The 26,300-nt window shown below is 48.1% G+C and overlaps 1 protein-coding gene across 1 annotated transcript in view; it reads left to right on the top strand.

Moving 5' to 3' along the window:
• C2CD2 (C2 calcium dependent domain containing 2) overlaps positions 1–25,223 on the top strand; it is a 68,496-nt gene extending 43,273 nt beyond the window's left edge. Inside the window, exons 8-14 of the mRNA XM_019017894.4 lie at positions 990–1,054; positions 2,729–2,853; positions 3,347–3,521; positions 4,669–4,782; positions 8,699–8,826; positions 11,040–11,349; positions 20,989–25,223. Coding sequence (XP_018873439.2) covers positions 990–1,054; positions 2,729–2,853; positions 3,347–3,521; positions 4,669–4,782; positions 8,699–8,826; positions 11,040–11,349; positions 20,989–21,209 — 1,138 coding nt within the window. The 3' untranslated portion in view covers positions 21,210–25,223. The remainder of the gene's footprint in view (positions 1–989; positions 1,055–2,728; positions 2,854–3,346; positions 3,522–4,668; positions 4,783–8,698; positions 8,827–11,039; positions 11,350–20,988) is intronic.
• Positions 25,224–26,300: the final 1,077 nt, after the last annotated feature.

Here is a 26,300-nt window from a genome sequence, read left to right as displayed (position 1 = left end):
CCACCTCACAGCTTGGTAAAGAATAAGAGAGTGATAATGGCATTGGAGGTGTCACTGGGAATAAGCATTCTGGATGCCATCAATCGGCCTAAATGAAAAACCTCTCAAATGCACATGCCATTTGACAGGCAATTAGAGTTTTCCTAAGGAAATAATCACACGGCATGCAAAGATATATGCGTAAGAATGTGCCTCTCAGCTTGTGTATAGTTATGAAATAGTGGGGACCACCAACACATTAAGAAGGGTTGTTTAGTAAAGAGTTGGCTAAATAAAATCTCCTAATGCCAAAGAGCAGAATACTAGAGGCCCATCCAACATGATGTTGCTCTGTAGTTATACAGAAAGACATCCACAAAATTTTCAGTTAAAAGAATAGGTTACAGGCTGGGCGCAGCGGCTCGCACCTGTAATCCCAGCACGTTGGGAGGCCGAGGTGGGAGGATGGCTTGAGCTCCGGAGTTCGACACCAGCCTGGGCAACGTAGCAAGACTTCCTCTCTACTTTTTTTTTTAATGCCTTTTTAATGAAAATAAATAGGTTACGAAGGAGGAGGGAGGTATATCATGTTCTGTATTTTGTCTTTAGGTCATTATATAGCTGTGCCTTCAATATGGCAGCGACTGGCCACATGTGTTTCTTTAAATTAAATTAATGGAAATTTTTAAAAATGACGTTCAGTTCCTCAGCTTGCACTGGCCACCTCTCCAGTGCTCCGTGCCTACCGCATTTGACAGCTTCTCTGTCACTGCCATCACAGAACGTCCTGTTGACTGCTCTGGAAGGCTAGTCACCGAATATTAACAGTAACTGTTTCCGAATGGGGAGGTTGCAGATAACTCTTTCCCTTTTTTTGCTTATATGTCTTGGTAGTTTGTTAAATATTGACATCTTTGTCTTCCTTTCTATAATCAGAAAAAATACTCTATTTCATAAAAAGAATCAAGCATTGCATTTTTTAGGACTCATAACTTGTTTCTCTTCCAAAGCGAGTTGAATGCCAAGTCGAAGGAGTTACACCTGCAGATTTCAGAGGCTGGGCGATCCTCAGAAGGTGGGTTGAGCAGGAGGACAGAGGCCCCGCCCTCTGGAAAGGTCCTCCGCTGCATGACCTCGGCCTCAGGAAAGGGCGGTGGGAGATCCAGCAGAGGAAGCTAACCCCTCCTCTAAATGACTTTGGTTTTCCCATGGGAATGTTTGGTCGAAAGGCAATTTGAGTTATTAACAAGGTCATACATTTTGGGGAAATGTTCAACTGGATTTTTTGTTTGTTTTTTTAAAAAAATCCAAAATCTTTTATGCAACAATTCTTGGCATAGAGAAGTAGTTCTGAACCTTCTTAGCTCCAAGAGACCTCCTTTTTTTGGAAAACAAAAACAAAAACAAAACCTTTTAACTATAGTAAGATAAACAACATAAAATGTATCATCTTAACCATTTCTAAGTACATAGTTCAGGGGCAGTAAGTACATTCACACGGTTGTGCAACCATCACCCCCATCTATCTCCAGAGCTTTTTCATCCCTACTCTACTGCCTGTATGAATTTCACTGGGTTTTTCCTTGTAAAATAAACTACAGAGGTTTAAATTGAACTCAGGATTTATACACAAGAAAGCAACAATTAGAGGTAAAGTCACTAAAACACTAAAATGAACGTGGGTCTGTATGTGTGTGTGTGTACACATCAGTAGTTTCAATATTTGTTAGGTTTTTAAAGATACAAATATTTTCTTAGATTGTAAAACTCTCCCCACAAACATACCAAAATTGGGAAGCCCTTGCCCAGCCTATCCAGCAATAAAATCAAGCCATTTGGTTACCTCCTAAAGTGAGAAGGTTGTTATTTCTCCCAGTTAACTAGTTTTATATCCTAGTTGTTAGCAAGAATCCTGAGGCGACTTCCTTGATTTTGGAGTCCCGAGAAAACTGGGATGCCCGTGAGATAAGAGTCCTGAGAGAGAAGCGTAACGCAGGTCGGGGACCTGCACAGCATGGGGGTGCTGTTTACCTGGAGAGAAGTCAACTTCTGATCCCATTCCTGGGTCCCCACTCCTTCTGGCCTCACTCAAATTTTGTTCCAGCCCAGCCTGATGGAATCCATGAAATTTCGAACTCTACAAAAACAATGCAAAGAACAGCCACATAACCTTTACTCAAACTCACGTATCCTTAACATTTGCCCAGTTTCCTTTACTATTTGTGCTCATGCTTGGTCTCTCTCCCCATACTCATTTTCTTTTACACACACACACACACACACACACACAACTTGAGGGTAAATTGTATGCATCTTGGCCCTTTATCCTCAATTCTTTAGTGTGTATTTTCCTAGGAATGGAGATACTCTCTGCTTTGTCCACGGTACAGTTGTCACCTCCCTGAATTTACATTGCTGCAATTCCTTAGCTTACACGCATCTTCCAGTTTTTGTCACTGGACGACCCCATGATGTCCTTCAGAGCAGTGACCTTTCCACTCCGGCACAGGGCCGGACATTGCCTGACTGTCTTATTGCTTTAGCATCCTCTGTCCTGCAGCGTTTCCACAGCCTTTCTTTGTCTTTTATGGCATCGACATTTTTAAAACATTCTGAAACGTGAGCACTTTCCAGTGGGCTGGATGCACGGGAGGAGCGTGTTCCAGCTGCTGGGCGTGTGGGCCTTTCCGTTCTCACGGAAGCCCGGGAAACATCAGCGGCACCCCTTGCCTGTCTCCTGTCTTTTCAGGTCCACTGGCGACGGCGACAGTTCCTCTGGATTTATTTAAGAAGCAGCCTTCTGGGCCACGGAGCTTCACGCTGACCAGCGGGTCTGCCTGCGGCAGCTCGGTGCTGGGCTCGGTCACGGCAGAGGTAGGGCGAGGCTGTCCGCCGCGGCCGGGTTCCGGCTTGGGGCACTTACCCAAGGAGCGTCTTCACTTATGTCTGCAGAGTCTCACTCCTGCTTCTGTGTGAAATAAGACCTCCTCCAAGAGGAGATGCTGTTTCATCGTACGCAGGAGCAGACTCGAATAGAACACGTTCTGTCCACTGTACAATTGAGTTGTCTGCTGGAGGAGATGAGTTTTCAGGATGCCATTTTATGGGCCTACCCCAAAAAGGCCTTTGAAAGTTTTGCTTGGTTCCCCAGCTTCTATTCTGTTGTCATCATTATGTGTTGAGCTGGCTGTGCGTAAGGTTGGGTCTGTGTCCGTTCTGGGAATATCCAGGTTAATTGGAGATGCTAAGTGACCTTAAGGGAAGGAATTATGAATTATGGTTATTTCACAAGAAGGCAGTGTTACCTGGCTGATCAGCCTGGGCAACTTCCACAAAACCAGAAACAAGTAACGCGTCTTCTCTGCAGTTCTCTTACATAGAACCTGGTGAATTGAAATCCTGGCCCATCCCTCCCCCTGTTCCTGCTGCAAAAATAGAAAAGGACCGCACGGTGATGCCCTGTGGGACTGTGGTCACTACTGTCACTGCTGTGAAGACCAAGCCTCGCGTCGACGTGGGGAGGGCGTCCCCGCTGAGCTCTGGTGAGACAACAGGAACGCAGTCGAGGAACTTTCTGCATGACGCCTGCCTGTAACCACCTTGCCCCCACAGTCTGCAGAGTTCTGGAGCCTGCGGCGCCGAGTGTTAGAGAATTCTCACAGCACAGGAAGGGTGCTAATTGGCCACACTTGTGCTTAGTTTGTTGTTATTGGATGACAGTTATCTTTCTCTTCTGCCAAACACATATGCAATAAACTGAAACAAGGTTCAATTCCCATGGTATATTCTGAAGCTAAAATCTAGATAGTGTAAATAGTTGCACTTAGGTGTAACTCCAACTAAGTTAAATTAAGAACTCAATTATAGGGCCGGGTGCAGTGTCTCACGCCTGTAATCCCAGCACTTTGGGAGGCCGAGGCGGGCAGATCACCTGAGGTCAGGAGTCTGAGACCAGCCTGACCAACATGGTGAAACCCCATCTCTACTAAAAATGCAAAATTAGCTGGGCGTGGTGGCACATGCGTGTAGTCCTAGCCACTCTGGAGGCCGAGGCAGGAGAATTGCTTGAACCCAGGAGGCAGACGTTGCAGTGAGCTGAGATCACACCATTGCACTCCAGCCTGGACAACAAGAGCAAATTTCAAAGAAAAAAACAAAAACAAAACAAAACACGAACTCTATTACCTGTATGTGGGGACAGCACACGCTTTTTTCTTGAAAAATTCAAAGTGAGTGGTCCTTGTAGACTTTCTTCTGTGAAAAATCGTTTGCTAGAAGGCTTGACGGGCTGTCATTTGAGATCCAGCTAAATTCTGTACCTGTCTCCACAGCCACTGCCTTGGAGACAGAAGTTTCTGTATAAGCGTATGCTTTATTTCTCAAAATTCATACTGCATCTCTGCTTGGGCAAAAGCATTATCCTCCCAGAGTGCATGAGTTGGCACAGTTCAGGGATGCAAAATAGAATGGGAAATTCTGGCTTAGTTAAAATGTTTCTGAGATTTTATTTCAACCTGGACTGCAAACACCACTCTTGCCCCTCCTCCCCTCAAAACGGCTTTCGTTAAGCTTTGCCTTTACCAACTGCACACACCAGAGTTGCAGTGAGGGCTGTCCTTTCACTTTTCGGTAACTGTTGATCCAGTCAGCCACGGGGCCGCTTTTGTAATCAGGATCTTCCTCTGGCAGATTCTCCGGTGAAGACTCCCATCAAGGTGAAGGTGATCGAGAAGGACATCTCTGTCCAGGCCATCGCCTGCCGCAGCGCCCCCGTCAGCAAAACACTCTCTTCTTCAGACACAGGTAACTGAGACACGCCCACATCGCTCTCCCTCTTAGCACCTTTGGGCCTTTTGGGCTGTTCTGATATGAAGTATTTTCCTTTCATAATTTGGAAAAAGTTGTTTTGGGCCTGGTGTGGTGGCTCACAGCTGTAATCTCAGCACTTTGGGAGGCTGAGGCGGGTGGATCACTTGAGGTCAGGAATTTGAGACCAGCCTGGCCAACATGGCAAAACCCCATCTCTACTAAAAATACAAAAATTAGCTGGGCGTGGTGGCGCATGCCAGTAATCCCAGCTACTCAAGAGGCTTAGGCAGGAGAATCGCTTGAACCTGGGAGGCAGAGGTTGCAGTGAGCCGAGATCGCGCCACTGCACTCCAACCTGGGTGACAGAGCGAGACCCTGTCTCTTAAAAAACAAACAAACAAAAAAAGTTTTGATTTGCTTTTGTTTTGTTAATGAGTGATGATGAGTGAAGGAGAGGGAGAAAAGGGAACTCCAAATTGATCAGACACCAGGAGCGGCATTCATATTCCTGCTACATTTTAGGGAATGCTTTAACAAAATAAAAAGCCAACTGAGACTTTACATTTTAAATTTTCTGTTCATTTTTCTCTTGCACAACACGCTAGCTACATTAATAGCAAATAAGTAGGACTCGGGACATCATCATCACGGTCACTTTAATTTTGTTCACCACTTTCTGCTTAGACCAGCTTAGTAGAAGTAGTTTTCCCCTCCACTAGGAAATGGTCACTACGAATAGGAAATGCAAATTCCCTATTTTATGGTCAGTTTCAGGTAATAGACATTTTTGAAGAGATGTCTTACTGACTCATTAAATCATTGCGCAATCTAAATTTGGGGATTAACTTTCTCCCTTCGCCTCCTCGTGACCTGCTCTCAGGGGCAATGGATGCTTCCTTCTTGCTTAGCTCTCCCACATTCGCTGAGTCCTGTGTCTGACCTTGCCCAGGTCAGCAACTGGGCAAGGTGGGGCAGTCAGGGGAGTGGAAACTTCTCACTGGAGGGGCACTGTCTTAACGTGGTGTTGGATTCTCAGCCTGGTGAAAGTTTATAACTGCCTCCTTCTCTCGTGGGAGGTTTTATGGTTTTTTGGATACTACCCCGCTGGGTCCCCCACCTGCAGTTCTGGGACGCAGGCCCCGCCCCTCCTTTCGTTACCAGAAAAGGATCTTGATCTAGACCCCAAGAGAGGGTTCTTGGATCTGGTGCAAGAAAGAATTCGGGGCGAGTCCACAGAGTAAAGTGAAAACAAGTGATTAAGAAAGTAAAGGAATAAAAGAATGGCTACTCTGTAGGCAGAGAACCCGTACGGGCTGCTGGTTGGCTCTTTTTCTGGTTCTTTCTTGATGATACGTTAAACAAGTGGTGGATTATTCACGAGTTTTCTACCAAGGGGCGGCGATTTCTCAGAACTGAGCGTTCCTCCCCTTTTCAGACCACGTAGGGTAACTTCTTGCCTTTGCCATGGCAGTCGCAAACTGTCATGGTGCTGGTGGGAGTGTCTTTTAGCATGCTAATGCGTTATCCTTAGTGTATCATCAGCAGTGAGGACAGCCAGAGGTCACTCTCATTGCCATCTTGGTTTTGGCAGGTTGTGGCCGGCTTCTTTACCGCATCCTGTTTTATCAGCAGGGTCCTTGTGACCTGTGTCTTGTGCCGACCTCCTAGCTCACCCTGTGGGTAAGGGCACCTCACCTCCTGGGAGTACAGCCCAGGGGTCCCAGCCTCATTTTGCCCAGCCCTTATTTGAGCTGGAGCCGCTCTGGTACTAATGCCGCTGCTCCTGATGCCCCTTCCTCAGTTTCTTCCCCTGGCAGTGCCCCCACTGCCCATGCTGCGGGGTCCTGTCACGTGGGCAGGATCCCTCTTAAAAGACCCAGGATGATGTTCCCACTGTGGGTTCTGATGCATGGTCCATGGAGCTGGCACCTGGCCCGGGCTCTCGGGGGACTGAACAGAAGCACTGGGCCTGGCGTGAGGAGGACGTGCTCCCGACACGTCTCCCTTGGTGGCTTTGGGAATTACAGCACAGCTTTCTCCTAAGGAGTCCTCCCCAACTCCTTTCTCCAGCACTTCTCTCTTCTCAGTGTGGATCAGTGGCTGAACAAAAATCTGTTCCTCTACTCACAACACTCCTGACGCCAAATGTGTAGCTTTCCTATGGCAAGCAATTTTCTGTTTCTCTGCAGACACCAACTGGGTGTCCTACAATTTAATTCAATTCTGGCATTACCTGGAGTTAGCTCAGATCCCACAGGTGAAAGGCTCAGCCCCACAAAACCACCCTCCCACTTTAGATGCCAGGTGCAAATAGTGGGTCCCCAGGTTACCACACTTTTGTCCCACTTGGCTACAAATTGGGGTTTCCATGACACACTCCTCGGGTTCCGTAATTTGCTATAATGGCTCACAGAACTCAGAGAAACACTTTACTTGGGTTTACCAGTTTATTATCACACAAATGCACAGCCAGATGAAGGGGCGCAGGGCACAGTCTGGAAGGGTCCTGAGTGTGGGAGCTTTGATCTCCGTGGAGTCGCCCCTTTCCCAGCACGTGCATGCGTTGGTTCACAACCTGGACACTCCCTGAGCCTTGTCATTTAGGAGTTTATGGTGCTTCTATAAGTAGGTATGTACTGATTGATTCACTTATTGGCCTTTGGTGATTTGAGCTCAATCTCTAGCCCCTTTCCCTTCCCCACAGGCGAGAGGAGGGCAGAAAATTCCAGCCTTTTAACCACAGGGTTGGTGCCTCCAACATCCAGTGCCCGTCCTCATTAGCGTTCACTCGGGTGGGGTGCAGGGGCTTATTAGGAATGAGAAGGATGCCCCAGCTCCGTGGCTCTGGAATTCAAAGGGGTTTTTTTTGTTCTCTGTGCCAGGAACCAGGGAGGAAGACCAAGTATCTATTTATTATTCCCCAGTGTCACTGTTGTCACCGGTTCTTGGCCTCTGTGGTCTTATCTTGACTCCCTTTGGAAATGCAGCATCTGTAAGCCTCAGGCCTGTCTCAAAACTGAGACAGAAGTTCCTTTTACCATCCTGCTACTTTAATAGCTTTGTCATTTTGACTTTACCTGAGCAGGAAAGTGTAAATTACAAGCATCAGCTCTGAGTCAGAGAGACCTGCTGGTCATCTCAGCTCTGGGGCCTCCTGGCTGCTGGACATACTCCTCAGTGGTCAAATGGGATAAAAGGAAGGACCTGCTCATGGGGTGTGGAATAGGAGTAAATGAGAGAATGTGCACAGAGCTCTGTCTCTGAACAGCACCTGGTTTGCTGTAAGCATTCTATTGATGTTGGCTGGTGTGTGTTGTTATTAACCTGGGGAAGGAGGTGCTTTTATTAACTGGCCCTTCATAGCTCTAGTTACTATTCTATGTATTTAGGCACTCTTGGGAGGGAAAAGGAATCACTACCTTGCCTTTCAAAGTTCAAAATCTTCCAAAGGGTTAGATATTTTTTTGTTGTTGTTTGCTTGCTTTTGCCATTTTCCATCAACTCTATTCAGGTATAACTTAAATAAATAAAATCGGTGAATCTTAAGCAGACACTTCAGTGAGTATCTTGTAACCACCCAGGGAATCAAGCTGTAGACCAGGGGTCAGCAAACAGCAAACTATGGCCCATAGGAAAAATCTGGCCCGTCACTTGTTTTTGTAAATAAAGTTTTACTGAAACCCAGCCATGCTCATTTATTTACCTGTGGTCTCTAGCTGGTTTCACTCTAAAAAGCTGCATTGAGAAGTTGTTGCAGAGACCACCTACAAAGCCTAAACAATTGACTCTTTGGCCCCTTTTAGAAAATATCTGCTAACCATTGCTTATCAACCATTTCCATTATCCCTGGAAGTTCCCATGAAGTCTTTCATTTTTGCTGATGAACTTAACACTGCCTTCCTTCTGGTAGAATTGTTGGTGTTGAATGGTTCGGATCCAGTGGCTGAAGTGGCCATTCGACAGCTCAGTGAATCTTCAAAGCTGAAACTCAAGTCGCCACGGAAGAAAAGCACTATTATCATATCAGGGATCTCCAAGGTACCATCGTGGTGGCTGGGGAGGTGTTCATCTGGTCATCTGTCAGTGACCTGCTGCTCCTCTGCCCTTTGAAGAAGTTAGCCCAAGCACTTGGTTAACGTCCAGAGAGTTCCATTTACAAATGTCAAATTATGTTCCTCACACCACAAAGGAGTCATGTGTGGTGGTGTGTTTACACAGTTTATCCTATTCACCAAGGACACGGGAGACTTTCTAATCAGTGACGCTTTACATGTTGAGAGGTTGACAAATCATTTCAAGAAAAATTATTGAAAGAGAGGAACATGATGTAAGACTCCCCTTTGGTACAGAACCTCTGCTCTCGTCACCACCCAATCACGGGGAACTTTCACTTTCCATGTGACATGTTTCCAAAGCCTTTTACTTTTTTGCAGTGAATGTTTATCCCTTTTGTAATCAGAGAGAAATGAACATTGTAGTGTCCCCCGTGGACACCGCACTCCCTTTCTTCCCCTTCTCCCGCTCTGGGACGTCTGCTCAGAGCAGGTGGTGGCGAGTGTGTGGTTTCAGCTGCGGAGAGGCCAGCCCCTCAGGTGAAGGGCCATGTTACAGATCCTTACTCTTTTTATTACATTTTTTAAAATTGATTTTTAAATTTTTATCTATCTATTTATTTATTTTGAGACCAGCTAATTTGTTATGAGATTGGCTAATTTTTGTATTTTTGGTAGAGATGGCGTTTCACCACATTGCTCAGGCTGGTCTTGAACTCCTGCGCTCAAGTGATCCATCCACCTTGGCCTTCCAAAATGTTGGGATTACGGGCGTCAGCCACTGCTCCCGGCCCTTACTCTTTTTTGACATTTCCAAATGAACAAGTGGAGGGAGAGTTGGGAAGATTTTGATTTGGAGTAGGAGGGGGATGAGGAAGAATTCTGGACAAAAGAGTGGGTGGGTGGGCCAGAGGGCACGCAGAAGATGGCTTCCTCAGTGGCTGGGAGACGGGCCAGAACAGGACCTCGGAGGTGCCAGAGATGAGTCATCAACCTTAACATTGTACCCAGAGGGTGGCCTTGCCCCACGTCCCAGAGGCAGGCGGGTGGTGTTTTGGGGGCTTCCTGAGCCCCTCCAGGGGCCCTCAGCAGGGATCCATGACCTCTCTGGAAGTCCGGGGCCCAGTAGTTGGGTTTTCTTCGCTCTTGGGTGAATGAATGAGCAAAATAAGGACAAGACTCGTGGTCATCTCCCCTATACTTTCTCTAGGATCATATTTAAAAATCACAAGGAACTCCTGGATCTTAGTATTTAATGTTCTGAATTCACCGCAGTGATTATTTTTATTGGTGCTCAGATTATCTAATCTTTATTTTATTCTATTATTTTTTTTTGAGACGGAGTCTCGCTCTGTCGCCCAGGCTGGAGTGCAGTGGCGCAATCTCGGCTCACTGCAAGCTCTGCCTCCCAGGTTCACGCCATTCTCCTGCCTCGGCCTCCTGAGTAGCTGGGAGTGCAGGCGCCCGCCACTACGACCAGCTAATTTTTTGTACTTTTTTTAGTAGAGACGGGGAGATTATCTAATCTTGAGTCAGTGGGCGCTTCCACAGGCTGGCACTTAAGTCAGAACAGCACAGTTGTCCCTAAGCAAACGCCTGTGTCACTGCCACCCACACCAAGAACAGCATGACTGGCCCTCAGGGAGCCCCCGTGCCCTCCTCCCCAAACCTTCCCCCCTCCAAGGAAGCGCTATCCCGACTCAGAGGTTCATTTAGTGCTTAAATATTTTTACACAAAATATAATTTTTGAGAGGATGTGCCGGTGAATTTCCACTTGCAGGTAACATAAACATGTGTAGGAACAAAGACAGCTAAACCCGAAACACCCACGGCCACTTCCTTTGTGCTGTCGTGGACTCTGAAGGACGGGCTCTCTCTCTCGCATCTCATTTCTGCAGCTTGCCACAAACGCTCCCACCGCTAGGCCCATCTGCGGGAGGAAGAGGGTTAACCTCTGAGCCCCGGGGCCAACCCCCAGCTGCCTAGGGATCCTGAGCCCTGGCTGTAAGGGAGACCTTTTTTAGCCCAAGCATGAGCAACGGCCATGATGTATGAGCGCCTTCTCTGAGGCCCATGGCTGCATCTTCTGAGACTTTGAAATCAGCTGTCAGAATGTTTTGGAGAGTGCTTTTCAGGTCTTTTCAAACCCTCCCTTCCTTTCATGTATCCGTTGTCATCTTCCCCACTGCCCCTGACAGACCTCACTATCTCAGGACCACGACGCTGCCCTGATGCAGGGCTACACAGCCTCTGTGGACAGCACCCACCAGGAGGACGCCCCATCCCATCCGGAGAGGGCGGCAGCCTCTGCCCCGCCAGAGGAAGCCGAGTCAGCCCAGGCATCCCTTGCCCCCAAGCCCCAGGAGGACGAGCTAGACTCCTGGGATTTGGAGAAGGAGCCACAGGCCGCGGCATGGAGCAGCCAGGTCCTGCTGGACCCCGACGGTGATGAGCTGTCAGAGAGCTCCGTGAGTGTCTCGGAGCCGGGCGCTGCCAAAAAGCATAAAGGTACCTGCTCCCGAGCCCCCCACCCCGGGCCCCCCACTTGGTGGCTTTGTGCTCATGCTGGCTTCCAAGCTGAAGTCATCTGCTTTCCTTCCCTTTGTCCCCTACAAACTCCCTCCCAACCTCACCCCTGCCCCTCCAGAAATGCCCGTGCTGAATGTTTGAACCCATGGGGGGCATCTGCAGGTCCTTCTGTGTGAGGGTTGGCGTCATCTCTGCATTTGGGGTCAGTGTGTGTCCATGCATAGAGGCCCCTTCCTCAGTCCGGGCTCGCTCCACCTGGCTTCCCGAGGGGTTACCAAGAGCCGTACACAATGATGGGCCGCAGAGACTCAGAGCAAAGCCAGGCAGAGCCTGGGGCTCCTTCCACTGCCGATATGGACATCTTTGCTCCTTTGTGCCTCTCAGAGTCTCCCTGCACCTGAAACAAAACCAGACCTCACCACCTGACCCTAGGAGGCTCTGCAGGGAGAAAAGCTCCTGGGAATAATGAATCGATTAACTTAATATGTGGGTGGTGAGAAGGTGATCATTTCATTAGTACTGATTGCTTCCATTAGCCCTAAGTCCGTGCTTTAAAACTATAAATTCCTTAAGCGTGTGCAGATTTGCCGAGACAGTGCCTTGGCATGAGTAACCTGAATGTATTTGCTAAGGACATATAGTCTAGGGGCTTGGGGTCCGTTCCAGATGTGAGACTCATCGAGCCTCAGCATCCTCCTCCATAAGATGAGGAGCACGGCCACTGCCTGCGCCCACCTGACTCCACCATTCGGGGGACAAAAGGACATCTCGGTGCAGAAGACAGGACTGGGGCAAGGCAGGCCAAGCCGTGAGCTCAGGTGAAGCTCAGCATTAACTCCTGGCTCTGGCTCTTGTGCGGGGCTCCGAGGCTTTCAGCGGAAATCTCAGGATGTCCTGAGACCATCTGTGTCGGGAAATCGAAGGGGCTCCTTGGGAGAGCTTTGTTAAGCGCTGCTGTCGCTGCCTTTTGTCCTCTGTTCTTAATGCCATAGACCAGTGATTCTCAAGCCCAGCACTTTTTCCCCCAGGGAATATGGCAGTGTCTGGAGACACTTTAGTTGTCACAGCTGGGAGTCTGGGGTGCAGTCAGCATCTAGTGAATAGAGGCCAGGGATGCCACTCAGCGCCCTGCCGTGCACAGGACACGCCCCCACAAGGCAGCCTCACAGTGCAGCATGCTCTGGTCCCAAATGTCCCTGGTGCCCGTGGGCTGGACTGTCTGAGTCTGTCCTCTTCCCCTCTCTCCCTGTCTTTGCTTTGTGTCCCTCAGCCATGGCACGGTGGCCTCCCTCTCCCATGCCCCCCTCCTTGCCAGTGCAGAGTCGTGATAGGTGTTGGGGAAATGGAAAGTTAGAAGAGGAAAGGGAGAAGGAGGAAATTTCCTGGGTAAGATTTCAGACCGTTGGACTCTGTTTGCCCACTGCCTGGCCTTGGGGTGCTTGATGCATGGACCCCCCTCTACAGAGCACTTGAGGGCTGCAAGCTGCACGCTGACCTCTGTGGCAGGCTCCTGTGCTCCTGTTAAGAGGCCTTGGCTTGGGTTATGTCAAAGGTGACCTGGTCACTTGACACACACACCTGTGGCCTATTCTTTGTCTTGTAGACAGTGAGTGCTGGGCGAAGCGGGACAAACATGGGTGCAGGGTGGGGTAGCTCTTCCTCTCCCTTACCTGACTCGATGGCCCGTTTCCTCTTGTCCTGGCAGAACCCAACTCCCTGTCCGCCCTCCTCATTCCTTCTGAAATGCCAAGCCTCGCTCACTCTGTTCATGCAAAGATCTGTGTTCCTTCACACAGCCCCTCCTCCCTCCCCCTGTCTGGTTTCCCTTCCGGGAGGTCTTTCCCTGGGTTTCCATCCTTGCTGTGTCACCCACCCTGCTCCTCTCCCTTCACGGGCCAGGTGGATGAGGGGTCCACCCTTTGGGGACTGGGTGTCGGGCAGGTGTGCTGGGGGCTGGGGCTGGCCACCTGCAACGCAGGCTCAGAACTTGCCGGAGGCTCGGCATTTGGGAATGCAGCAGAGAGGCTCAGCCGTGCCGTGCGTTTCACTCCTGCGCCCCTACCTCATTGACCCCAGGTTTTTGAACAGGACATACTTGGCAGCAGTTTTAAATGTTTCCTTCCAGTGCTTTTAAAGAGACTTGTAATTAGCATCTCTGTGAGATGCTGTCACAACCTGAGACGATTCTGTGTTATGGGTGCCAAGTCATTTTCATTTTTCAACCAAACGTTTTTCAAAACTGGTGATAGAGGGTGTCTTTTTTAAAAACTAAAGCTTGTTTTTTTTTTTTTTTGGTTTAAGAACCACCTGTATCTTCTGTCCTGCTAAGGAGTTTGTATTCGGTTTCTGAGAGTGCCTGTGTATTTAGAATCCTCCTGAGGTTCTGCTGGTTGGAAACCAGCCCTCACAGGAAATGTATTCCCCAAATTTTTATTTACTTTTAGTTTAAAAAAAGGTCAGTGAAGTTGGTTGTGGATATACTCAGCACCATTGAGCTGTGCAGGTAGAAATGGTTAAGAGGGTATATTATGGGTGTGTTACCACAAGTAAGCACAAAAGTTTCAAGGGAGGTTTTGGGAAAAAAAACTTGGAACAGTAAGAAACCTTGCCAAATATCCTGCACAGTGGCGTCCTGTGTGCGTGTGGTGTCTGTAGATGGCTCAGAACCCTTACCCACGTCCACTCTGATGTTGCTCTTGCATAATTCTTTCTGCCTCTTACTTCTCTTCATCTCATGCTCATTCCCTTTAACTTAAGAGGATCGCTATGCCAACCAGAATTAATTGCCTGCACAGTAAGTTATTTTTGTCTTATTTTTTTCAATTACACGTAGACGTCCTAGGAGTGCAGCCTGTAGCTCAGCAGCCAGCCGACCTGCCTGCCTCGTGTTCCCTCCCCGCTCCGCCTTTACCCTCCTAGGTTGCTAGTTCCACGTGTTCCTCCTGACAGTGCTGTGGCTGAGGTTGTACGGCGCCTATCAGGTGAGGGCGCTCGCTCTGGTACCTGATGTGGCCAGGTGACCTCGCTGTGACACCCATGGGAAGAAGCTGGTTCCCTTTGTCGTCCTCCAGAGCTAAAAAGTAGTCGCTTCTATCAACGGACCATCTGTGGTTCCAGTTGAAATCTGATGCTGTTCTTGGGAAGCCAAAGACAATTGTTTTTTTTTTCTGGTCATTGTTTTTCTTTCTGCTGGGTTTTAAGACAGAACCTTCAATTCGCTATTTATGTCTGTTAGACTCTGTAGAGACAAATAGGAATACATTTGGAAATATTTATGACATTAGAGCTATAATTTAGATTAATTATGTTTAAATTCTTTCACGTATTTGTTTATACTTCAGCCTTCTTGTGATTTGTTTTTTAAACCTTGTTAGAACCAGGGAAAGACTTTTCTTCTTCTCCCTGTCTCCCATTTAAAATCTTGGTTACTTGCCTCAAATTTCACATAACCACTCCCCAGATTATCTTCAGGAATCTTGAAGGTTGTGGGTGAGGTCTGAATCTCGCTTCTTGCTGTTGGCGTAGAGAAGGTAGCCTGGAGTCAAGTAGTCAGGCTTCATGAAATCAACATGGCCCCGGCTATTGTTGACCGTAGCGTGAACTTCACTATCAGCAAAGGGCAACACATTCTGCGGGCTCAATAGTCAAGCAGATGATCTGTTTGATCCAGACCATCAGTTACTGGATCAGTCACAGTCCTCCAGAGAAGCAGAACCCATAGGTTACATATTTAAGGAACTGACTCATGAGATTGACAGGTCTGAAATCTGCAGGGCAGGCAGCAGGCCAGAGACCCCGGCAAGAGCTGATGCTTCATTCTTGAGGCAGAATTTCCTCCTCCCTGGAAAACCAGTGTTTGCTCTTAGGGCCTTCAGCTGATTGGATGAGGCCTACCCACATTCTCCAGGATGATCCCCTTTCCTTAAAGTCCACTGGCTGGAGTTGTTATCCACATCTACACAATGCCTTCCCAGCCGCACCTCAGTGCGTGTTCTGTTGAATCTCCGGGTGCTGCGGCCAGGTTGACACAGCGACACCTCACAGGTGTTGCTCGTGGAGGTGGGCAGACCGGTACATTCCATATGGGGTTACTGCCCAGCAGACAAGAGTGTGCTCCTGTCTCAGCCTCGACCCTCACAACCACCATGGGGCGGCTATTTAGTGTGCACTGGCAAATCTGGGGGCCCTGTTCTCCCTGCATCATTTACCCCAAAGGTGATAGTGAACAATCTGCTTCCAAGTCGAGACAGGCTTTCCCATTGCTATTGAGAAAGGGAATGGAATGGCCTCTGTCCGCATGTAGACTCTGTCCGCATTGAAGCCTGACAAGTCACACACTGCCTGAGATGAGTCTGCATGGCTGGAATCCTCCTCCCCTGCCCCCTGCATGCCTCTCTGGAGACGCAACTCATTCTGGGAATCCCGCCCGAGTCCTTGCAGGATTAGGGGGCTTTGCTCCATGAGACCCCACGGGCTTTGATGTATCCACACTCTCCGGAGTCTCCTCCCCAGGGGCCACAGACTTGCCCATTTTTCTAGACACCTGGCTGGCCACTTCTCAGACGCCGTCCTTAGCAGCATGGAAGAGCAGGGCCTGGGAACATGGACTTCAGAGCCAGAAAGCGCAGTGTCACACACCCGTCCCATTAGTGTGCGACCCCAGACAGCCACCTCTCCAAACCTTAGCTTCCTCATTTGTCCCTACAGAGTCTAGCAAACATAAATAGCTAATTGAGGAATCTGTCTTAAAATCCTATAGGTAGGAAAACAGTGACCAAAAGCAACCCTAAAAATGGTAGGGATCAGGCCTCCTTCCTCAGAGGCGGCTGGGGAATATAATTGAGGGTCCAGTCTACAGAACTGCAAACCTCAGTCCCCACCCGCACATGACCGTGCCCTGTTCGAGAAGTTGATGCCATCCCCCTAGAAGCTGTGACAAATTATCAGGTTAGGGGAAAGTGTGCAAGTCACACAAATGATTTCAGGAAGATTTGCACACGGGCACATATGACCATAATCTGGTTTCTGGCATTGATGTTGAACTATGAAATTCAACAAAACAGGCCAGGAGCTGTGGCTCACACCTGTAATCCCAGCACTTTGGGAGGCCGAGGTGGGCGGATCACGAGGTCAGGAGTTCGAGACCAGCCTGACCAATATGGTGAAACCCTGTCTCTACTAAAAATACAAAATTATCGAGGCATGGTGATGTGCACCTGTAATCCCAGCTGCTTGGGAGGCTGAGGCAGAAGAATCGCTTGAGCCTGGGAGGCGGAGGTTGCAGTGAGCTGAGATAGCACCACTGCACTCCAGCCTGGGCGACAGAGCGAGACTCCGTCTCAAAAAAAAAAAAAAAGAAATTTAACAAAACAGCAGACATGCTCTGGAGAGCGTGAGTGAAGATGGAAGAACAGAAAATAACCTTGTTACCAGCCCCTCTCGGTAGGGTGTAAGAAGAGGCACAGAGCTCCCTGAGGCAGGGGTCTGCCACTGAAACAAGTTAGTCCCTCAGGGTATGGACAGACAACAGACTGGAGCCAGGAGTGGGGTTAAAACAAACATGCCGTGCAAATCTTTCTTGTCTACCATCTTTTTACATGCAGGCTGCAATCCTTGCTATTTCATCTTAATATGCCAAGAATTAGAATTTTAGGCAGTTTTTATTTTTATTATTTTATTTTATTTTGAGAGACAGGGTCTTGTTCTGTCACCCAGGCTGGAGTGCAGTGGCAAGATCATAGCTCATTGTAGTCTCGAATTCTTGTGCTCAAGCAAAACACTTACCTCAGCCTCCCAGGTTTAGGCACTTGTAGTACAATTTCACTTGCATAAATTATCATAACTGCTTGAAAATGTGCATATCCCATTTTATTTCTTTTTAAAAAAATTTAATGTTTTTATTTTTTAAAAATAGAGATGAGGTCTTGCTATGTTGCCTAGGCTAGTCTCCAATTCCTGGGCTCAAGGGATTCTCCAAACCTCAGCCTCCCAAAGTGCTGGGATTACAGGCCTGAGCCACCGTGCCTGGCTCCTATTCCTGTTCCAAGGTCTTTTGAACACAGCCGTGCCTTGCCTGTCTCCACACCCACTTCCCTCTTAACCTGGGCACACCGCGCATCTCTGGCATGGCGCCGGGCCCTGCGGGTGGGCTGCGTCAGCTTCTACCCACACAGCCCTGTGGTCTGCAGGCCCCCAGAGTGAAGTGCGAAGGAGCATGAGCAGCGGCATGCAGGAGAGCAGGTATGGTGCCTGTGTCCTTGGCCCTGGCCTGCTCCTGTGTTGTCGGCTGTGGCCTCCGGGTGCTCTAAGCACTAGTGGCATTTTGGCCAGACCCGGGCTAGCAGTGGACAACCCCAGCTGCATGTTCAAAAGACCTGGGAACTTTTGAAAAATGCTCATGCCCGGTGTCCCCGGACCCCCATCATGCCAGATTCTCCAGGAAGGGCCTGCACGCCTGTTGTCCTTAGAGGCCTGTTGTTTGGAGGGCTCGGGGCTGAGGATGCTGCTCCACTGTCCTCTCCGCCTCCACTCCTCCATGTTGCTGCCTGGGTTCTAAGGACTGAACAGGAAGACATGGTGGACGTTCCTGGATCCTTAAGCCAAATGCGCCCCCTCCCCTCCCAGGGCCGTATCAAAGTACCACAAACTGGGTGTTTGCAACACCAGGAGCCAATTCTTTCCCTGTTCTGGAGGCTGGAAGTCTGAGCTGCTGGTGCTAGCAGGGCCACCCTTTCTGAGGCCCTGTGGGAGAGCCTGTTCCCGCCTCTCCAGCTCCTGACAGCTGCTGACAACCTTTGGTGTTCCTTGGCTTGTAGAAGCATCACCGTGTGCTCTGCCTTCATCTTCATGTGGCATCCTTCCTGTGACCCTTCACAATGTCTTCCCCTGTGTGTCTGTCTCTGTGTCTAAATTTCCCCTTTTGATAAGGACAGCAGGCATATTGGATCACAGGCCACCCCAATGATCTAATTTTAAGTTGATGACTTCTGCAAGGACCCCATCTCCAAATAAGGTCACATTCTGTGAAGTACTGGGGATTAGGACTGTAACATACGAATTTGGGTGGGGGTGGGGGAGCCAAGTTCAGCCCATAACATTGTCCCTGCTCATACCTCAGGCCTGGCTCCAGACCCCAGGCCAGCTTCAGTGCATGGACGCCTATGAAATGGACTTTGGAGATGGAGCAGGAGGGAACCTCTCACTGCTGGGGGTTCTGAGTCCTTGGGTCTGTGGTTGACCCTGGGGGGTGGGTTGGCGTTCCCTCCCCCTAGGCCTCCATTTCCCCTAGAAGTGAAGGGGGTGACATTGGAGCAGTCCAGGTGAGGCTGATGGATCCACCCCTTCCTCTCCCCTGTTCCACCTGGGAGCCCTTGTCCATAGGCCCTTCAGGGCCTCCAAGATCAGCCTAAAGCAGAGCTTCAAGGCAGGCGCAGGTGCCTATAGATCAGAAACACCACTGAGGGCCCCCTCATCCCCCAGCCTCAGGTCACCTGGTCGGCTCAGAGCCCCCTGACAGCTGGGGGTTCCTCTGCCTGGGAGCGCCTATCACCATGCCCAGGGCATTTCCCCAGCAGGTGCCCTCTGATACACCAGGCAGTTAGCCGCATCAGCACCACTGTATCTTCCCCACTGGCCAAACTCCAAAGTCATGTCCAGTTGGGGGTCATTATCCACCCGTCAGAACACACCCTGCTGATGGCTGGTTTTTCACGATGTGCTGCATTTTTCAGGGACGTGAATCACTCCAGGAACTGACACTGATGTCCCACAGGTGTACCATTAGGCCTGCGGACAACAGGGACATCATTTACACGTTGATACTACTTACCCGCCTTTTTCATTCCTTTTCCAGCAGTCACTGAAGCCCCTGCACACAGGCCCCTAACTTCAGATCACTGTAAAAAATGTCTAAATGATACGTCATAAAAAGTGATTTGGTTGTGTTGAGAGAGTCAAGTTTTTAAAAAATTATGGCCGCTTTGATCAAATTAAATTCAGTCCATTGCGGCCCTTCATCTTCTCAGTGTGTGTCCTGTAACCTGGGCAGAGCAGATGGGACACAGTAGTTCCTGCTTGAAGTCAGGCTCAGGGGCACATGCTTCTTTCCCCATAGTAGGCTTTGATTATACAAAGATTCATAGGCAGGTCTAGGTCAGGTTTCTCCGACTGCCCTCAGATGCCACAATTGTTGGTGTGCATTTCATTTAGAAGAGGGAATTGATATTCTTCATGCCCTCCTTCAACCTCCTCAACATGGGTGGCGATTTGCATATGTCATGGCTATTGAAATGTTTATTGGATATGCCTATCACAAAGGGAATAAATTATCACATTAGGCATAAAGCTCCTCTTCATGATGATCAGACCTGTCTTCTTTCAAAGTCATTACCACCTACATGCCAGCGGTAATGAATTTCACAGGCTGGCCTGAAATGCTTACTCCCTCGACCTTGCCAGCCTTGGTTAATAGGATGTTAAACTAATCTGTGAAAAAGCAAATTAGTGGGCTCTTGCACCCACTACATTAGCTTGTACTTGATCTTTAAGGAATCATTGCTGTTGAAATTATTGTTGCTGCTGCTGCTAATTTTTTTCTATTCCATATTCTACTACCTGATGGATATCTATAGCCAGGTAAATATCTGTATATAGAGATCTGTATCTATCTGTATGCAGATACATCAAACCACACAAAATTGACGTTTTGTAGGCCAAATATGCCCAAGTAACAAACTTCAGATGGCATAGCCTAATATGATAGGATCTGGAATTATTTTTTAATAAAATCTTATTCCCAAAAGAGCAAATATTATTTAACATTCCTAAGAAAGTGAATACCATTGTTCTCAGGGTCTTAATTGGGTTTTATGAGTGTGACCATCCTTTCTGGGACACAGTACTGCTTTGCCACCTACACCCTTCCTAATGAGGGGAAGTGGGTGGCACAGAGGGGACCCAGGTATCCCAACCGAGGCAATAGCTGTCTGCCTCCATTTGGCCTGATAGAAAATCAGGGATATAAGCCAGGTGTGGTGGCTCATGCCTGTAATCCCAGCTCCCAGCACTTTGGGAGGCTGAGGGAGGGGGTGGATCACCTGAGGTCAGGAGTTCGAGACCAGCCTGACCAACATGGTGAAACCCTGTCTCTACTAGAAATACAAAAAAATTAGCTAGGCATGGTGGCACACACCTGTAATCCCAGCTATTTGGGAGGCTGAGGCAGGAGAATCGCTTGAACCTGGAGGTGGAGGTTGCAGTGAGCCAAGATCGCACCACTGCAGTCCAGCCTGGGCGACAGACAGCAAGACTCTGTCTCAAAAAAAAAAGAAAAAAATTCAGGAATATAAATATCGGCCTTAGAAAGGGATATCAAGCGATAGTTCAGGCTTACTGCTTCTACTGTTATAATCTCGTTTCCTTTTCATCTTGAAAACTCTCGTTTTGTACAAGCCAAATTCCAGTTGTTTTTCTCATGCAGGTAGTGACAGCATATTGAAGTAGTAAACTGGCCCTTCGTTAGAGGCATTCGAGCCTCCTTTTCCCTTTGTACCATTGGACCAGTCATTCAGCCCCTCATTCCCTGCCCACTTGACCAGCCCTTGTGCTTCCCTCTTCCAGGAGGAATTCTAAGGAAAGGTGCAAAGCTGTTCTTCCGCCGGCGGCATCAACAGAAAGACCCAGGCATGAGTCAGTCACACAATGACCTTGTGTTCCTGGAGCAGCCAGAGGGTTCCCGGAGGAAAGGCATCACCCTCACCAGGATCCTGAACAAGAAGCTGCTCTCCAGGCACAGAAACAAGAACACCATGAACGGTGCCCCCGTGGAGCCCTGCACGTAGGGCCTGAGGTCATCACCTCCAAGCCAGAAGACGTGCACCCGCGTTAACTACCCTCACCAGGATGCAGCCAGTGTGTCCGCCGGATGTCCAGATGCTCCGCTTGTCTTGCTGGGTTTCTTCCAACCATCTCGTCATTTAAAGGGAAAACAAAATCTGAGTCTCCAGCCAGGAGGCTTCTCCCAGAGAGGACGAAAAAGCCCAACTTGCCACCAGATGCTAAATGAGACTTGACAGCTGCAGAGCTTGGGCTGTGCTCATAGCTAAGGGTTAGGGTTCAATATTAGAAGGAGATTAACATTATAAGTGAAATAATATGCTCTAATAGATTGTGGAAGGCAGGTTTGAGGGACTCAGTTTACCTATTCTACACTAACAAGTGTTGTTTTGGGTCCATGCTTGGACCATGTCACAAAAAGGACGTGCCCCCCTGTGCTGTCACTGTGAATGGAAAGGATGGGTCACCTCTCTTCATCTGTTGCTTGGAATAAAAAATGCAGCTGGCCCTGAGTACAGGGAAGTGGAACATAGGCAGGATTTTGGATAAATAGAGAAATTTTGATAAGAATGGAGATGCTACGACAGATGTAGGAAGTCATCTACCTTTGATATTAGCCATAGAACTTGAACACTAACTATATCCTATGCATAGTATGCAGAACACTTTTCTAAGTTTACTTTGAGCCTACTTGCAAGTGGAAGATATATATATTCTCACATGGTTTTTACATTTTCCTCTATCGTGTTAAAAGGTCTAACAATGCTAGTGGAGCAGTTGACATCCAGGTTTTTTTTTCCTGCCTGTCATACTTGCTAAACAAGAGCACAGCAGGCCTGTCAGATGAAGTCAGGAGCCATACGTGACCGCTCGTAAAACACAGTAACCAAACACATACACGGATTTTGCCAAATGCTGCCAGTAGCCAAAACAAAGTCTTTCTAGGGCAGTAGAGGAAATTATTTTGTGTCTCAGGTGTCAGTCTTAGGAATGCAAGTTTAATAACAAATGGGCCAAACTTGCAGGACATTCCTTCTATGAGCGCTTCAGAATTTTGCTGTGAACAGTCCTCTTGGACACAGGTTGGGGTGCCCTTGTTTGGGTTTGTTTTGGTGGAAAACATGACAAACCTGGCACACCATTTGAATATCCCTAAGTATCATTCCAGTCGCTTTCCTCATCAGTTGCCTTTCTATTTCAGTTCATTCACAGATCTCACTTCTGAATGTGCCACTTCCAGTAGACATGCTGGTCAAAGAGCAGTCATCATTGGGGTGAAGTGTTTTTGACAGTTTAATATGATTCACTTTTCTCCAAAGACATGTAAAAGGCTGTTATGAAAGCTTGGCTTCTGTCATGGAGATGGAAATGGGCAAGCTTCCTTCCGTAGCCTCTTGTTAATCCTTAAACATTAAATATTTCAGGGGTAATAGAGCCACTGGTGAGTAAAAACCTATATAAAAACCAAAATTATAGGATTTTTTCTTTTTTAGTAAAAACCTGTATAAAAACCAAAATTATAGGATTTTTTTCTTTTTTAGTACAAACCTATATAAAAACCAAAATTATAGGATTTTTTCTTTTTTAGTAAAAACCTATATAAAAACAAAATCATAGGATTTTTTTCTTTTTTAGTAAAAACCTGTATAAAAACCAAAATTATAGGATTTTTTTTTCTTTTTTAGAGAGATTAGAAAACGACATTAGGAATTTCACTTTAAAATGCGCATTACAAACTTCTTAGGTGTTCCAGGAGTTATCAAGTGACTTTAAAATGACTTTTTCAACCTGCTTTGTTTTTAAAAATTATATTCCAGTTTTAATCATTGTAAAAAAAGCACCTGGAGTTTCAAAATATGTGAATACTACCAAGTTTCTGTCCCCAAAGTCAGGCATCACTGCTAGTCTTTTGGGACAGATGGGACAGATGTTCACTTTAATGTTTTACTTGAAGTTTTACTGCTCTTGGCCATGTGGTAAAAAGAGCCTGAGACATATTTAAGAATTCCAAGAGGATATTATATGTCAGAATTTCAGACACTGATGAGAAGTTTTTAATTGTTCTTTTTTATTTGATTTTGGAATTCAGGTGCACTCTATTCAAGTGCAAGGATATCAGAAGTTTTTTTTTATTTAAAAAAAATTTTTTTCGAGATGGAGTTTCATTCTGTTGCCCAGGCTGGAGTGCAATGGCAGCTTACTGCAACCTCCACCTCCTGGTTCAAGCGATTGTCCTGCCTCAGCCTCCCAAGTAGCTGGGATTACAGGCGCACGCCACCACACCTGGCTAATTTATTTGTATTTAATAGAAATGGAGTTTCACCATGTTGGTCAGGCTGTTCTCGAACTCCTGACCTCAGGTGATCCACCCACCTTGGCCTCCCAGTGTGCTGGGATTATAGGCATGAGCCACCAGGCCGGCCCCAGAATTTTATATTAAGCCTTCTCGCTCTCAAAAAAAAAAAAAAAGTTTTTAACTATTCCATTTCCAGATGAATCCCATGAGCGCTGCTTACTGTTGAATACCAAGGTCTAGGGCTCTGCTTCCTGTAGACACGCTCACGTTGTCTCCATCCAATGGCCTTTTCTGAAGTTACAGAAAACACCAACATGGGAGGGAGTTTATGAAGCAAAGGCAAAGGAAACACGTCGGCTAGCTTCAGGGTAGCACCGTGAGAAATGGGCTGTATTGATACTGTGAATGTTTGTTTTCCAAGCTGTTTTATACAGGTTTGTTTTTTCATGGTGTAGGGTATTTATGACAAAGTAAATGTTGTGAAGGTTAAAGATAAATTAAGATTATCCACCAAATGCTAAAAATACTGATGTGTAAATCACCTTTATCGCCTCACCTCTTCTACAAGCTTTTGTGGCTTGAGGGCTTTTGTTTTTGGCTTTTGTCTGGATGAAAGTTTTGCCCAGTGGTGTTTTAAAAACGATTCCTCATGAACACTAAGATTAATTGTGTCTGTATCTCTGGAACTGGGTGCTCATGTTGGTTTTAATGAGCTTGCAACCCTTCCCCGTTTGCTTTGTTTAAGGAGGTGCCTCTGTTCTTTGTGGAGGAGTGAAATGGAGCTTTAAGTGTGTGTGTGTGTGTTATGTGTGTTTGCACACACGCATGCGTTATTGTAGCAATAACAAAAAGTAGCCATCTCCTTGTTCCAGCTGAAAACCTGCTGTGAGAGTTTTGACAGAGCACTTTATTTTAGTCAAGTTTCAAGTCTGAGTTCAAAACCAGCCCTGATCCCTTATGACCAACTGCTACTCGACCAGTCGCCACTCAGTGGCCACCTGGTGCCCGTTTAGATTTTTGCTTGGGTTTTACTGGCCACCTCTATAGACGAGAGTTGCAAAGTTGCTTTGAGCAGAGAGGGAAAGATTAATTTACACTGCTGGCCACCGAAGGCAGGTGTTTCCTGGGTAGTAATCTCACGGCTCTTGATCTGGAAACTTCAGAGTACAAATTGGTGGATGGTGGAAGGCAGGACACGTATCTCTGTCCGACGGAAAACAGACCTCGGGGCTGGCGTAAACCCTGCTGCCAGGCCCTCTCCCCACTGCCCCAAACCGGCCTAGACACAAAGACCAAAGCAGCCTGCACAGGGCAAGGCCCCCGCGGAATCCTGCAGAGCAAACTCAGGTTACCTTGGGTCCATGACCGTTTGCGTTCGAAACACAATACACTGCCTCGTTCTCTCAGTTAGCAGCTGGGCAGTAGCGCACCATTCATCATTTAGGCTTGTGGTTTGTTGTTTACTCTACCAATGTTATGTCGAAACTGCATTGTAAAAAGAGAAGAAAATGGCAGGTTTTCCAGGTCCACGGAAAGGTTTGGCCTGACGCTGGAGTGCGGTGATGAACTTACGTGACAATGATTGAATTCCTCAGTAGCACTTTAAACGCCGAAGACAGCCCTGCAGCAAGCCTGCACACGGGCTTGGGTGGGTTCCTTTGGAGAAGATGTGGCTGGAACACAAACAATCTTTGAAAGAAATAAATGTGCACACAGAACACTACACTGAGTTGTTTCTCCTGAGTCCTGTTCTGTCCTGGCAGCCCCAGGGTCTTCTCTGAGCGCCCCTTTCATCAGGTCATCCTTGGACTTCACTGTCCATTCCCCACCCCGGTGGGTGACCCGGCTGCATGCAGAGGGGACAGGTACCTGGCTCAGCCACAGGTGGAACAGCGTCGGCACTTGCCTGGGGCTCACGGTGGTTCTGGGAGGGAGGCGGTCGAGTCGGGTCACAGACGTGTCCTGCGGGCCCCATGCAGGCATCGTGCCTTCTTTCTAGTCATCAGTTCCCGTGGTCTCCCTCAGTCTTCATTCCCCCTGCGGTGCCCAGACAGCAGAGCACGTGGAGAGCTGGTGTCCTGGAGAAAGCTACTGGACAGGCCCAGCCTCCTGCCCCCACACTGCCCACCCCTCCTCTCAGCTGTCCCGCCCACTCGCTAGACACCGTGTAGAGCCTTAGAGGCAGCCCGATGCTTCCCAGCTGGGTTCCAGGTTTTCTGCTCCATTTCCCGGGCACCGCAAGGTGGTGATGGCAGTGCCTCTTGTTTGGAGTTAGAAGTGGTTCAGGACCCAGTGATTGAACTGTTGCTTCCCCTGTGTGGCCAGAGGGACCCACTTTGTGCTGATGCTCCAGGAGGAGGCTGGATTGAGTTGCTGGAGGCCAAGCTTGTCCTAATTTACCAACTTTCCTAAGCTGATCACCTCCAGATAAGCACTGTTTGCCAATGCGTCTCCACTGCCCAAATTAATCCAACTCAACCACCCTCGGTCATTCTGGAGTGTGCATCCTCGTGCCCAGCAGTTCACACTCACTCTTCGAATGGTCTAACCCAACTCAAGCCCTGCCTTCCCCACGAAGGAGCTTCTCTGCAGGCTGCGGAATCGGCGTGCTTCCAGCGGCATGGTTCAGGCCTCTGGCTCTCGGGCTTCACTGTCCTGCATTGCTCTCATTTCCTGTATCCCCCGGGGCTTCGTACAGTCACTGCCCACCTAGCAGAGCAAGGACAAAGGTCAGCTGATGACCCTTACGTGAGCACAGACAGCAGCTTTGCTTCCACCCACCTCACCCCCCATCACCCAG

The sequence above is a fragment of the Gorilla gorilla genome, chromosome 22, assembly GCF_029281585.2.
Source record: "Gorilla gorilla gorilla isolate KB3781 chromosome 22, NHGRI_mGorGor1-v2.1_pri, whole genome shotgun sequence".
Taxonomy (NCBI): Eukaryota; Metazoa; Chordata; class Mammalia; order Primates; family Hominidae; genus Gorilla; species Gorilla gorilla.
The sequence above is the reverse complement of the archived record's forward strand: the minus strand, read 5'-3'. Positions and strand labels throughout refer to the sequence as shown.